Source organism: Alexandromys fortis, unplaced genomic scaffold, assembly GCF_014885135.2.
Source record: "Alexandromys fortis isolate MF-2015 unplaced genomic scaffold, M_Fortis_MF-2015_v1.1 scaffold_106, whole genome shotgun sequence".
NCBI classification, from domain to species: Eukaryota; Metazoa; Chordata; class Mammalia; order Rodentia; family Cricetidae; genus Alexandromys; species Alexandromys fortis.
Genome location: NW_026067980.1, coordinates 5,047,422 through 5,062,927, shown reverse-complemented (window position 1 = coordinate 5,062,927; position 15,506 = coordinate 5,047,422). Strand labels below are relative to the sequence as shown.

Here is a 15,506-nt window from a genome sequence, read left to right as displayed (position 1 = left end):
AATCAGCGGGGGCACTGGTGTGGAATGATGCTGGTGGTTCTTCTTTACTCCTGGTGGGGCGGTAATGCATGATAATATTTCCCAAGCATTATAAACAGTTGTAATTTTCTTAGCACATCATAAGCATGTTCTAGTTTGAGAGAGGCTGAATATCTCAAAATGTGGAAGTCTGAATTGAGATCAGCACCTAGCTGTAAAGGCTGTCCAGCTTCTAAAGGCTGTCGTCACCTTCTATGTAGCCTGTCTGGGTTTTATCATTCCCTCTTCCTCTCTCCCTCTTCTTTAAAGATTTATTTCATGATCATGTGTGTTTAGCCTGCATGTATGTATGGGCACCATGTGCATGCCTGTGGAAATTATATATGGTCATGAGCCTGTGTGTAGGTGCTGGGAATCAAACCCAGCTCCTTTGCAAGAACAAGCACATTTTTGTTCTTTTGTTCTTTTTGTTTGTTCTTGTCTCATACAATACATGCCAGCTGCAGCCTCCCCACCTCCACTCCTCCCAGTTCCCCCCACACCTCTTCTTTCCCCCAGATCCACTGCTTCTCTATTTCCTTTCAGAAGGGAGCCGGCCTCCTGGGCATTCTTCATCGATGAGCCCCTTCTCCCATCCCTTTAGCTTCTTTTGTTAGACTTACAACCAATTCATATACAGAGGCCATCTTTTCCAAAGCCATACAGTACAGTTAGTACCATAAGAGGTGTGCACTTTTCTCATGGTGTCGTATCAGTACCATGTATATCAGAGTCAGAGTGGCAGGAAGGACATGATCCAGGGCAGACACATGAGACTGTGATAAGTGGCCAACTGGCCTTTAATTGGTTCTAATCTAACCTGATTCTGTGTCTGTACATTTTCCCACGAAGAAATAGATATTTTACAAACAGATAAACACACAATGTGCCATCTGAAACCCGGCATGCTCCTTATTGTCTTCTAATCCAGGTTACTGTCCATCCATAGTTCGATAGGGACCAACCAAGACAATGAGGTTTTGGTTTCTTGGTACGTATTCCTTTTCCTTCAGATATGTTGTGGGCCTGAGTCAAGTTCGCTCTGCAGCGCTTGGCTGGGGCTTGTGCAACCATGGTTACGGCACAGTACTGATCCTTCCAGAGCTACAGTGTGACTCAGCTAGCTTTTGCTACACAATTGCGCTTGCATCTGCAAGTGGATGGCTTTTAAAGACCGAGCCTTCTTAAGCCTCCATGGTATCCAGTAATAAAAAGTTTGGAGTTCTTTTCTAAATAAAATGTAATATAATTATGTAGGCCTGTTTCCTGAGCATTGCATCATATCTTCTTTAAGCCAGCTTGGGCCCATGGTGATCGGTGCCTGCGGCCTGATATGTGGCCATGGTGAGCTGCATGCGCTCTGAAAACTGTTTCTCTCGCTCGTCCTGATATTAAAATGAAACCCCTAACTCCTGCTGTCTTCAGAGCTAAGTACATTGTGATGCTCAGAATTCACATAATCATTTTTTTTGGTCATGAACTGATATTTCTTTCTTTCAAATGTTCCACCCACTTGCCATTTCAGCCTTAGGTTCCTAGAGAGGAGTTGAAATCTGTTTCTTGCTGCTTAAAGGGAATGGATGTTTGACAAACACAGAAAGAGCTACAGGGGCGTTCTGACTGGCGTAGCTGCCTCAGGCAGCTTTCTCACAGGATTTCTGGGCCCATGTGCCAAGCTGAACAGCCTTTGAAAGTAGGTTTATATTTATCTACATGTACTCATCCAGCAAGTTGTTCTGGCCTCTTTGCATTTAATCTTGTTTGTTATAGCTGATGGACTGCAGAACGAATTCTAATTGTTTTTAATAATACAAACGCCGAGTCAGACATAGAGGTAAATATTGAAAGGTCAGAGAAGCAGAGCAGAGGCTCATTAGTTCCTCCATCCTCCGACTCCTCAGACCGAATGGGCGACCCTGTCTCTAGGAATTCTTAGACAGAATCCTCAGACTGAATGCTCTGAGCTGTCTCCTTCCGCCTAATATCCCCTCCCTGCCCAGCCACATCATTCCTGTCTCCATCTCCCTAGGGCTAGGATTACAGTTATGTGATCTCAAGTGCTGGGATCAAAGGTCTGAGTCTATTTCTCTTTTAGACTGATTGTGTCTTGTATTGCCCAGGGTGGCCTTGAACTCACAGAGATCCCTCTAACTCTGTCTCCTGAGTACTGGGTTTAAAGGTGTGTGCCACCACTGTCTGGCCTGTATGGCTAACTAGTGGCTAGCTCCACACTCTGATCTTCAGGCAAGCTTTATTCGTTACAGCACAAACAAAGTCTCACTACAGTGGACCCCTGCAGTCAGGCATTTAGGGCACTGGATTCTCCTTGGGACCTGGGAAGAGGCAGGCTAAGATTTCTTAGTTCTGAGTTGGAGCCTGAAATTTTTGTGCGTCTGAAGAGACCCCAGTTGACTGCCACGCTGCTGGTTGTGAGTGACAAGGATCTAGATCCCTTGTCTGAGAGAAAAGGATGCCCAAGAATCCCATTTAGACTTACCTGGTATCTCCCATACCTAGCAAAGCAATTGGTACTAAATAGATGTCCAATGTACCTTTTTGGAATGAACGAATGGATGTGTGAGAGAAGTACCTGTGCCTATGTTTAATTTCAATCTGAAGCATATCTATGTTAGAAAATCCTAAATTCTTCAAAAGAAAAGAAACTTACTGACTCTCCCTGCTCAGCTTGCATCTGCATTGCTTTAGTGACACCTGGCAGCTGTTACTAGCATGGATGGCTGGGGACAATGTCTGCTAGGAGCACACTCTTGAGGCTTAATTTTCATTTGTGTATCAGATACTTATTTTGGCTGATGGATGTAAAAATGGTCTTTAGTGCAAATCGTTAAAGGGAAACTATGACCTATACTTCGTGTAAAATTTTACAAGCATGATTTTATGCACGTATGAGAAGAAATAGGTTGTAAGAGGTCAGGCTTTTCCCCTCATAGGTAGCAGAAACAAACATATTTTGGTCTTTTTCCCCTTTGCATCTTTAAATATTATTATAGTCTATAACCTCAATATAGCATTAAAACAGACAATTTTATGGATGTCATAGCTCATGGCTGTGGAGAAGCTATCAACTAAGACATGAAGGGTGCATTCAGGATGAGGATGTTCTGTGTCGTTGTATTGCCCTAGTCATTGCTGGTACTCAATCCCTCCCTCCCTGTCTCCCTCCCTCCCTCCCTTCCTTCCTCCCTCCTTCCCTCTCTCCCTTTACACATCCCCCCTAAGTCTAAACCAGCATTGAATCTGTAGTCTTCCTGCCTCAACTGCCCAAGAGCTATTTGTGGTTATAGGGAGTTATAGGTATGTGCCACCAAGCTTAGTGACCGCTAGTAAGTGACAGAAGTTGATATGGTAATCTGAATAGTTAAGTGCTACCAGTTTTACATTTGAATCATTGAAGAATATTTTCTCTTGACAAATTCAAACCATTGGTGTGTGTTTTACGGAGTCATATAGTTGTGTGTGTATGTGGAATGCGTGTGTGTTTGTGCTCCTGTGTGCACATATTGAGGTCAGAGATCAGCATCTGGTGCTTTCCTCGGAAAAAAAAAAACCCTAGTTTTTGAGTCATGGTCTCTTTGTGAACCTGGAGTGTAAACGGAGGCTTTTCCGTCCTGCTGGCCCCACAGCAGTTTCTAAATAACCATCCAGAGACTTAATATTAATTATAAATGATTAGTCAATGCCTCAAGCTTGTTACTAGCTAGCTCTTACTTTTAAATTAACTCATTTCTATTCATCTGTGTACTGCCATGTGGCCCGTGACTACCGGTGGTGCTATGGCATGTGGCTCCTTGGGCAGCTACTGGCATGTCTCCTAGATTCCGCCCTTCTCCTATATCTCTGCTTGGATATCCTGCCTGGCTCTATGCTGTCTTGTTTATTTATCAACCACTAAGAACAACACATATTCTCAGTGTACAAGATCCCACAGCACTGGAGCTCACCAACAAGGGTGGGCTTGCTAGCTAGGAAGTTCCAAAGAGCTTCCTGTCACTGCCTCAGCAGCACTGGGGTTTCAGGTGTGAGCCACTATGCCTGTCTCTTATTGCTGGTGCTAGGGACCAAAACTCAGGTCCTCATGCCTGTGTGGAATGTGTATCACCAACAGAACCATCCTCTCTAGCCCTGCTCTGTTTATAAAGAGAATTGAAGGCTAAAGGTGACAAACCTGGATGAACCCGAGCAAAATACCTCGCCGTAGGACTTCTTAGCATTGCGAACATTTGATACACACTGACAGTCTCTAACAGGTATTTCTCAGACTCACTGGGCCTTGGCACAGGGCTTCTAGGTATTATAACTTGTTCTACACTGCATTTTATTTCTTTATCTCTGACTCAAAGGCAGTCCCTAAATTTTGTGTTTCTGGAGGATGTTTACTTGTGAAAAAAAACCTATGTGTGTTTGAAAACTCTAACAGATGGTTTCAAATGTGAGTCACTGGCAAACATTACAGTGTTCAGATTTCTCGAGACCGCATGCGTCGCTACCTTCCAGAACCCCGGGGCTGTTACAGCCTGCTGTCATTGAAGTTCTTTCCATCTTCATTGCAGGCTATAGCTACTGCCCAAGTTTTCTAAAGAGAATGCGAGCATGCTGCTTGCAGCCACCCGGAGTCCCGTGTACTTCCACAGTCCTCTGGTGTATGCTGGCACACACATGTCATAGCCGAGGCATACAAGAGGCGAGGAACATGGCAGCAGTGTCTGATCTTCAAGCTGACTTTCCTCACTCTCTCTGGCTTGATTCTGAACCTCATGTACTCAGCCAAACCCAATTCTGCATCTGTGCTTTGTAGCTGTCCTTTGCTGTAGATCGTAACATAGTCCCCTCTTCAAGTTTGCCCTGGATTTTTCCGTGCTTCTGGGTCTTAGGAATGCAATTTGTTGCCCTCGAAGTAGATTTCTACTATAGGAACAAGATTATAAATAAGGACGGAATAAATAGATCCTTCCAGGGCACCCATTTTCGTTCTCATTCTTCTTTTCCCTTTTGCATTTTGGGATGATGGTGGCTAAAGAGAAAACAAATTTATGAAGAACAGAGAAAAATATTGTTATTTTAAGGAAATTATTGAAGTGAAAAATATTCCGTTCCACTCTTTACTTAACTTTAAACCCAGGTGCATATAGATTTAGAAGCCTTGCTTTGGGAATAAAGTTCCCGTCTGGACTCTTCTGGTTTTCTTCAGCATCAGGTGGAGAGGTGCCTTCTAACCTATGTAGGTGTTCATAGCTGTGCCTGTTGCTAACTGGAGCCTTAGGAGTTAACTAGGATCAAAAATGAAGGCTCATAGGAGGCAGGGTCTTCTCTTTTTGCCCACACGGTTGAGACCTGAAATATTACCAGAAGGTATTAGAAAATTGTATCAAAGATATGAGAACTGCAGATTCTACAGCTGTAGTATACACATGTGCTTAGTCACATAACTGTGGTCATTCAGAACCAGTAGAATTTTTTTTATAGGAGGAGAAGGAAACGGAATCATCTTTTTACCTTTAACACAGCTACATTCTTATAAAGATTGAATTTCACTTGTTAAGCGCTCACTGTTTGCATTTGGACACTTGTAAATCTCAATGGTGTCATTTGTATTTCAACAGAGAGAAAGAAAAATACACACATATGCATACATACATAAATGTATAATATTCATCAGTATTTTTGTGTATATATGTGTGATACAAGGGTTAGTTTTTTTGCTTGTTTTTGTTTTTTCTTACTCTTTACTCTTTGGGCTTTCTACTCTTTGGGGGACCTACCACCCAGCTCCCAAATAAATACACACACAGAGGCTTATTCTTTTGTATGAATGTCTGACCTTAGCTTGGCTTGTTTCTAGCCAGCTTTTCTTAAATTATCCCATCTATCTTTACCTCTGGACCTTTACCTTTCTTTATTCCTATATGCCTTTCTTTACTTCTTATTCTGGGGGTTCTTGTATACCTGGGTGGCTGGTCCCTGATGTCCTCCTTTTTTACTTGCTCCTCTGTCTTCCTTTCCCAGATTTTTCTTCCTATTCATTCTTTCTGCCTTCCAACCCCACCCATCCCTTTTCCTGCCTTGCTATTGGTCATTCAGCTCTTTATTAGACTAATCAGGTGATGGGGAAGCTTTGTCAATCAATTATCTTTAAGAGGTGGGACCAAGTTAGGGTGTGGCTTTCTGGGACTCTGTGTGAGTCCCTCTCAGCACAGCTGAGCTTGGACTTCTTGTTCCTGTTTCATGAGTTTTCCTCTTACAATAAATAAAAATGTAATTGTTTTATCTTTTAGCTAGCCTGCTTATTTCCCGAACTGAGTTAATTCAACAATCAGGTGTTTTAGACAGGCATAGAAACACATTTCAACAAATGCAACATAAAAGAATGAAAAAAATGGTTCACAGCATAAAAAAATGTAACACATCTTAAAATAATATTCTACCACACAAGTGAGTGTGCAGTGGGCATACACATGTCATGCCTGCACAAAGAGACGAGAGGAGAGGCTCAGGTGTTGCTCTTTGGGTGCCATTTAGCGTGCATTTTGAGTCAGGATCTTCCAATGACCTGAGCTCACCACAAAGGTTAGGCTAACCAGCCAGCAAACCACAGGGATCCATTCTGCCCACCATCATGTCCCACTCTTTTTTTTTTTTTTAAATGTAGATTGTGGCAGTCACACTCAGGTCCTCATGCTTGCAAGGCAACCGCTTTACTGATGAATTATCTTCCCAGCCCATTGTGATTACTGTCTTAACCAATACCCTTCCCTATGTTTAGAGTGTAAATAGAATCTTAAGACTGTTGTTGTGAGAATCAGTAACTGCATCCATCACAATCGTTTATGTAACTTCTCAAGTTTTTAATAGCCCTGAGCCTGTCTCATAAAGTTAGGAAACTTGTTATTTTAATATGACTCACTTCGAAGATTATTATGAATGTTTAGAAATTTTTATAGCCTTTTGGTTATTGCTGCTGCTGTTTTTCTTCCTCCTAATATTTTTTCATAGCTCAAAACTGAAGCAAGTCAGTTAGTGAGGTTCCCAGGATCTGCCTCCCAGAGCTTCCTTAACAATCTGGCCTGGGAGGAGTCACCAGGAAGCCTTTGGAGGCTGGCAGGGTGAGATCAGGACACCGCCTTGTGGACTCTGGTGAAGACCTTCTTCCTGACTTACAGATGACCACCTTTGCTCAGTGGTCGTATATGGGAGAGAGCAAGAAAGAAATGGAAAATTCTAGTGTCTTTGCTGATGAGAATACTGTTATGATCCTAAGGGCCCTGTCCTCATGACTTCATCTGACCTACCTCTATATCCCACATTCAAATTTTATCACTTTAGAGAGTAGGGGTTCATATAACTTCAACAAATAATGATCCTGTTACCCAAGCTAGAACTTACACCAGAAATTGAGAAATACTGACAGGATTTGTATAAAGCAGAAATAGTGGTTTTCTTTGAATGGTAGGAGATTCTCTTACCATTCAAAGAAAGGAGATTCTCTTAATTTTTAATTAATTGAAAGAATGCTGCTTTTATAATTGGAAAAATACAATAGTGTTATTTTCAAAGGAAGATGAAACTGGATCAGGATTTCATAATAGTTTCGAAATTTTCAGATTTTAATTTTATTTTGATGGGATTTTCCTGAGGATTAATGGGACTACCATTAATCCTGCTTTAAGGATTTGGTTCTGGACCCATTGGGAATCTAGGAAGTAGTTTCTGTTGTCCTTTCTCTATTTTCGGTAGATAGCAATAAGAATTGCCATGGTGCTGACATGTAAGTTATACTGGTCATGCAACAAAGAAAACGGAAGTCTACAGTAGCCACAGAAAAAGGCAGGCACACGTAGTTCCAACGTTTTAAAACTGAGTTAATAAACACAGGAACCATGTATTGTATTTACTATTTAATTAATCGTTTTAGGTTCGAAAATTTAAGTTATTAAAGAATATTGGCTTATTTTCATGAATGTTTCATGACAAATTTACCACTGATTAATTGTGTCTTTGTAATGTAATGCAGGCCAATGGAGACAGCGGGAATGCTTGGGGCATCTCTAGACATCTTGTCTCTCATTCTGGAAGCTTGAGGCGATGGTTTTTGTTTTGCTTGGTGGATTGCCCTGTAAGAACCCTCTATCCTGTGCTTCCTCAAACATCGTTTCCTATTATGCATTCTCTTGTGTAAAGAGTCTGTCAGTGGATGTTTTTTCTCAATTAATCCCACATCTGAATGTAATATTTCTAGTTTTTCGGGTCTGTAAATCAATAGATTAGAAATGGCTTGCAAGGTAGTCATGTTTTTTGTCACGTAGGGACCTGACTGCTTGCCAAATAAATCATGATGTTGTGATATATTATTTCCAGTTGTTATAAGTTCTCAATATTTATTGTATCAGTCATACAAAGTCAGGATTCAGTTATTTAATTTCACTTATGTCTGTATTTGAGATGAGAATCCCTCTCTCCATTTTGAATTTGGATTTCCTACTCTCTTTGAGTTAAATTCCAAGCGTGTCTATACAAGCAGCCACAGAATCTACAGAGACAAACAGGAACAAACTGCTTCTGTGTTTACAGATGAACTAACACATGCTTCCTGGTTAACTATCTCCAAAAATCATACATTTTCCCACTGAAATAGGTTTTTTTTGGTTATTTTATACTTTAAACGATTTTTGCCTCTGTTGCTTAGTAATCTGGTTCCTGGACAGTAGTGAAACAAGTCTAGCTTGCTCCCGTATCCTAGATGTATGATGCTCATTGACCATTCAGGCAGTCACCTGACAAGTGACTTTCACACGTGAAAGCGCGAACTCTGGTGAACCCCGGGCTAGTTCTGCAGCATGGCTAATGCCACACTACCAGAGTTGCCTTCTTAGCTTGAAAAATTCTATTTTGGCAATGATGAAATTAAAAAAAAAAAACAAATCAAAGCAAAGCTCTTCAACATTTTTCCCCCTTTTATCAACAGGACACAAAAATTGCTTCACTGGAGCGAAACATCCGGGACCTGGAGGATGAGATCCAGATGTTGAAAGCCAATGGTGTGCTTAACACGGAGGATCGTGAGGAGGAGATCAAGCAAATCGAGGTGTACAAAAGCCACTCCAAGTTTATGAAGACCAAGGTAGGTCCCAGAGTCTCAGCCCTTCATGATCTCAATTCGAGGGGAGAGTTATGGTTTACCTGCCGCCTCCAAGACATGAAATACACGGATAGTAAGGCAGAACACGGGAAATTTAAATTCAGATTTAAAGGCTACAAAGGGAAGCCTGAGGGGCTGCCTTGTGTTTCTCGGTCCCCGAAACCTCACAGGTTTCGGTCTTTCCCACTTTTCCAGCTACCACTGTCTTTCTTTTGATGTACTGCTCTGCCTGGTGCTTGCCCATCACTGGACAGCAGGGTCTCAGAAAGCGCTGCTCTCGCAAGCTGTTAACATGTTTAAGTACTGTTACGATATTCTGCTTTTAGCATAAGGCAAATAATTTTAAGCGTCCGTGCTTCCATTTAGTGTAATAATGCAGCTTTTCTAAGATGGAGTTTCCTTCTTTGTGAAATAGGGATGAGAAAAGTAGCTCCGTCACTGAGCTGCTCTGGTATTTCCCAGAGAGTTCGTTTAGAGCAAGTGGTCAGCCTTGCCTGGCCTCCAGAAGCCCTCAGCAAGCACTGGGTGTGGTGCCTGTGTTTGTTTCTCGCTTGGCTACTCTTCAGTATTCAGGAAGCGTTATTAGAGGAAGCTGCTCCACTAGTTTATATCACTTCTATTTGTCCGCATTTAGCTTTGGGCTGTACGTGAGAGGAAGATCTTAAATGTTCAGTTTTACATATGCATAACCACGAGGCTTATGAGTAGCCACAAATAGATCTTTTGAGACTGGAGATGCTTTTTACAATTTTTTAATTGAGAAGAGAGTCTTCTGTCATATAATATATTCCAATTACAGTTTCCCCTCCTTCCATTCCTCCTAGCTCCCCCAACCTCACCTCTTCCCCCCATTTCCTTTGTAGAAAAAGAACAAGGCCCCAAGAGATAGCAACCAAACAGGGCAAAATAAGATACAATAAGACAAAGCAAAAGTCCTCATATCGAGGGCTGGTCCAAAAGAGTTCCAAGAGCAGACGAAAGAGTCTGAGAGACACCTACACCCACTCTTAGGATTCTCACACCAACACCAAGCGTTACCTATAACACATATACAGAGGGTCTAGAGAAGACACATGCAGGCCCATTAACTGCCATTTCTGTCTCTGTGAGTCCATGTAAACCTTGCTTAGTTGATTCAGTGGGCCATGTTCTCCTGGTGTCCTCCATCCCCTCTGACTCCAGCCATCTTTCCTCCCCATCTTCTGCTGGGTTTCCCTGTCTCCAAGGGGAGGAACCCAGTGGATATCTCCAATTTAGACTCTCTCTGCGTAATTTTTGACTGTACTCTTCTATTGCTCTGACAAGCCATTTTGTCTCTGAAAGCAATTACTACTTGAACTGACTCAGCCCCACCTCCAGCTTGTCTTTGCCAGCAGGGAGGCTGTAGAGAACTGATTATATCACCCAGTGACATTTTCTGCCTCTATAAAGTGGGGCAGCACTGACAGACTTAGAAATGGCTCACACGGATTAAATGGGGGCTGAAAAAAACAATACAATTAAGGTGATTGGCTAAAAAAAATGGTTAATAATTATAAACATTATCCTTAAAGAACTATAACCCAATTAATAATAGTGATGAAATGCTGTTATTGTTGAACTGACTTGGAGAGTGGCTTTGTAATGAATACAAATGTGTTATACCTCATAAAAATGTTACACTGATCAATATTAACTAAATGTACTAGTAGGAGTCAAATTTTATGTTTTCTGGTTGAAAACATGTTCTTATTGGATTGGGGCATAACATTTATTGCTCATTTCTTTATTGGCGTGCCTTGATTCTTCTACACTGAGGAGTGAGCAGGATTCTTATTTAAGCTTGGGAATGCTGGTTACAGTTCATTGGAGGGAAATACTTGAACTGTCAAGAAAGCCATGTGCCCTCAATTTGATACTGCCTTGGAAATTAGAACTGCTTTGGGGTCGGAGAGGGACTCTGAAAATCTCTGTAATTAAAGTAAGTAGCATTGTAGATCTACATTGTTTATGTAAACATGGCACCGTAGCCAAACCAGGATAGCATATTTTGGGAGAAGGTAGAAGACAAATTGTAAAAGTGTAACTACAAAGTTTTAGAATTTGAACTGGCAGGAAGCCAGGGGTATCGTATATATTGGCCAGATAGAAACCCCTGCGCCTAGTCAGTCCTTTGGCATATAAATATTAGCCTCAAGAGACAAGGCCCCTCGAAAGACTTTCTGTCCTATGAAACTCTTCCTTGATGGAGACTCAAATTTCTACTCCAATCTCTGTGAGTTCGAGGCCAACCTGGTCTACAAGAGCTAGTTCCAGGACAGGAACCAAAAGCTACAGAGAAACCCTGTCTCGAGGCTTTGAGGATTTGGACTGTGAAACCCAAGTCTAAGAGCCCATAAAAAGTACTAGTTACTTTCAGCTACATCATTAAACTTCTGATAATGTAATGGATCATATCAATAATTGCTTTTCCAAACAGTGATGACACCCTTTCTGTAGAAGGTTTTATTCCTAACTTAATACAGTTTTTATCACCTGACTTCAGTATTTCTGTGTTACCTCTCCTCTCTTGTCTTCAGTGCTTGTCAAAGGTACCATTGTGCTGTTATGGGTCTCACCTTCTATTCTGAGCTTGTAACATATTTTATAAAACTCTGACAGATTAAAAACCTCATAACCCACTGCATAACAATAAGCATGTCACTTTCTCAACACCAGGGGGATATATCTGTGGTGAAACAAGAGCTATTTTCCTTGGCCAAGTGGTGTAGATGGTGACTGCTTATTCACTTTCCAGCTACTCAGACCCGAATAATCACACAGAAACTATATTAATTATAACACAGCTTGGCCAATAGCTTAGGCTTCTTATTAACTAACTCTTACATCTTAAATCAACCCATATCTACTCATCTATGTGTTGCCACGAGGTTGTGGCCTTTTGAATTAGAAGCAGCGGCAGGGCTGCGTCCCCAGCACCCGGCCGCCCACATGGCAGGCTTATGCCCAGAAATAATTACACGGAAACTGTATTCTTTCAAACACTGCCTGGCCCGGCTAGTTCCAGTTTCTTATTGGTTAGCTCTTACATATTGTTCTAACCCATTTCTAATATTCTGTGTAGCCCACGAGCTGGCTTACCAGGGAGGATCTTAACCTGCGTCTGTCTGGAGCGGGAGAATCTTGGCAACTCCTCGACTCAGCTTCTTTTTCCCAGCATTCTCCTCTTTACTCCACCTACCTAATTTTCTGTCCTATGAGGGCCGAGGCAGTTTCTTTATTATTAACCAATGAAAGCAACAGATAAGATACAAGACCCACCTCCATCAGTGGCCTACCCGGTAAGGGTCTAGCATTCTGGCATTTGTCTTCTTCAGCAGCTTCGTGGTATCTTGTTGACTCTGCCTACTCTCTTTCTACATCTCAGTTCAGATTTTCTGCCTGGCTTTACTCTGTTAAGCCATTGGCCGAAAGGAGCTTCTTTATTAATCAATGACAATAAAACAGTCACAGCATGCAGAGGGGAATCCCACATCGTCTCCCCTTTCTGTCCAAATAAAAAGGAAGGTTTTAACTTTAACATAGTAAAATTACATATAACAAATCATGTATCAAGCAAGAATTGCACTTATAATATTTATATCTACTTTATCTTTTATCTTAAGGAAAACTATAGTTATAACTATCTATTCTTTAACTCCATCAAAGACCCCAGAAGGATATACTATTACCTAAGTTAACAGGAAGTTCATTGTAAGCAACTTCCAAAAAACTAGAATTGACAAGAGACATCTCACTGCCTGGACAGTCACCCAAAGTTCCTCTGCAATATTGGGGCACCCATCTTTAACCTACAGACCCATAGTATATGGCAGACTTTTCTATGAAGCAGGAAATTTCAAAGATAGTTCTGCCAAATTGGCAGTTTGTCAGTCACTTTCTTCTGTGTCCTACAGAATGTCTGACAGACTCCTTTATGAAGCAGGAACCCTAAAGGACTATTTCACCTTCTTTAGGCAACTTCAGCAGTCATTTTTCTGTGGGTCCTGCATGTCCAGTCAAGCAGTTCATGTAAGAGCAGTTTCTTAACCAAATAGCTAACAAACCTCATGAGGAGCCTCTTTGGTGCCTATCATCCTCTTGAAGTAGACTGGTGCTGCCAGGAACAGATGTGACTCATTGTCATGAAAAGTCTTAAATTCTTAAAACTTTTTAAATGCCACATTCCATAGGTCTTTGAAAGGTTTGAAGCTTATCTGTCTAACTAAAATATATCTCTATATATCTAGGAAACCTAAGTAACATGACTACAAACTTGACTATCATAGATGACTATCTATTAACCTGTATTTCTTAATTATACGCTGCATTTTTAAATGAGCTGCACAAAACAAATCAAGAGCAGAAATATACATATAACAAAATTGACCTAAAACTTGTATCAATAAACCAAAATCCATACCAATGCAGATCTCTGTAATAAGGTGGGTTTTCCAGAGCCTTGTTTGTGTCACAGTTGTAAAAGGGGGAAGAATTCCCAGGCAGGATGAAGTGTGTCTGATGTCCACATGGGCTTCATAGGAGGCAGGTGATGTAATTCCAATGGGCTTTTCTTCTGGCCATCACAGAGAAGCCTTCTCTGGCTTCAATCCTCGTGTATGTTTGATTACGTCACTTTCCATTTTTATTGAGTTTATGGCTGTGAAAGAAGCAAAAGGCATATTTTTTGAAATAGGTGTTTTTTTTTTTTACTCTCCAAATGTATTCCCTGCAGAAAGTCCTTTTTCAGTTATTGTCTGCATAAATGTTTATTTAAAATTTACCTCATGGCAATGATAGTCTGAACGCTATGTTGAAGAGACTGCCTGTTGAATATTTATAGACTGAATCATCTTTATCACCACCAGCCCATTTTTGTGGAAGAAAGTAGGTGTGTGTGTGGAGCCTGCTCCTTACTTCCTGCTCAGTCTTTTTGTGTGTTAGGAGCTTCATCTGCATTTGCTTCTCCATACCCCAGCCCCAGAACAACTTTCTGCTTGGGTGTTTGTGGTAGTTTTCACAGATGGACGTTGGTACTATCAGTTTTGTCTCTGCTTAATGCAGACTGAGCTGACAACCTTGGGAGGTTCCATGCAGAATGGGTTTCATATGTGCACTGGCTAAATGACTAGTGGCACAGTCTGATTTGGGGTCCCGAGCCCCAGTCCTGTGGGTCACAACAGAGCTTTAAGGTTTTTTTTTTAAGTTATCATTTTAGGTAATCCTAATTCTGAAATAAATCTCTTTATTTACATCACGTTCTTGTCAGTCCTTGGGAGAGGAAACTCTTAGTTCTGTTTGACACAGAAATGAATGTGGATTCAGGACTTTAACCTAACGGGTGCTGTGCACTTGGCACACTGCTCCCCCAAGCAGTGTTCACTAGGGTCACATTCCCATCAACAAGTCATGGGGAATCTCTCCTGAAGTCTTTCAGAATCCTTCTTGGGACCATTTTTTTTTTCCACCCTCCATCAGTCCTTTTGATTTGGTGAGCTAGGAAATGTGTTCCCTGACATCCTGAGACTTCTCGCTAGTGGTTTGCCTTCCATCTTTGGCTTTTCCATCTGTACCTACTATGGTAGTTTCTTTTCTGGATTCTGTGAGAAAAATCCTATGACAAAAACAAGTAAGTAGAGAAAGGCTTATTTGGTTGTCAATTTCAGAGTGTCCTCTGTCATTGCAAGGAGGTCAGGGCAGTCGGCATCCTCAGTAAAGGGCAGAGGGAGAATGCATGCATGCATGCTTGTGCTTTTCCCCACTCTCACACTTTCAGAACCTCCTCAGAGGCTGCTGTGTGACAATGGTCTGAATCCTGTCAATTATATTTTCAGTAAACACTGATTGGCCAGTAACCAGGCAGGAAGTATAAACGGGACAACCAGGCAAGAAATAGAGGCAGGGCAACGAGAACAGGAGAATTCTGGGAAGAAGGAAGTTCCTTCTGCAGTACTGACCCAGACACAGAAGAAGCAAGATGTGATTGCCTCACTGAATAAGGTACTGAGCCATGTGGCTAACTTAAGACAAGAATAATGGGTTAATATAAGTTATAAGAGGTAATAAGAAGCCTGAGCTAATGAGCCAATCAGTTTATAACTAATGTAGACCTCTGTGTGATTTGTTTGGGACTTAACAATTGTAGAAACTCGGAAGGGCAAAAAACTCAATTGTTGAGATAGGAGCGGCGGCAGGGCTGCGTCCCCGGCACCCGGCCGCCCGCATGGCTAGCTTATGCCCAGAAATAATTACACGGAAACTGTATTCTTTCAAACACTGCCTGGCCCGGCTAGGTCCAGCTTCTTATTGGCTAGCT

At 41.6% G+C, this 15,506-nt stretch overlaps 1 protein-coding gene across 4 annotated transcripts in view; it reads left to right on the top strand.

The window, feature by feature from the left end:
• Positions 1–15,506, top strand: part of Erc2 (ELKS/RAB6-interacting/CAST family member 2) — an 875,988-nt gene that overhangs the window by 269,525 nt on the left and 590,957 nt on the right. For all 4 annotated transcript variants that reach the window (XM_050158253.1, XM_050158252.1, XM_050158254.1 and 1 more), the window contains exon 5: positions 8,999–9,154. In XM_050158253.1, coding sequence (XP_050014210.1) covers positions 8,999–9,154 — 156 coding nt within the window. The remainder of the gene's footprint in view (positions 1–8,998; positions 9,155–15,506) is intronic.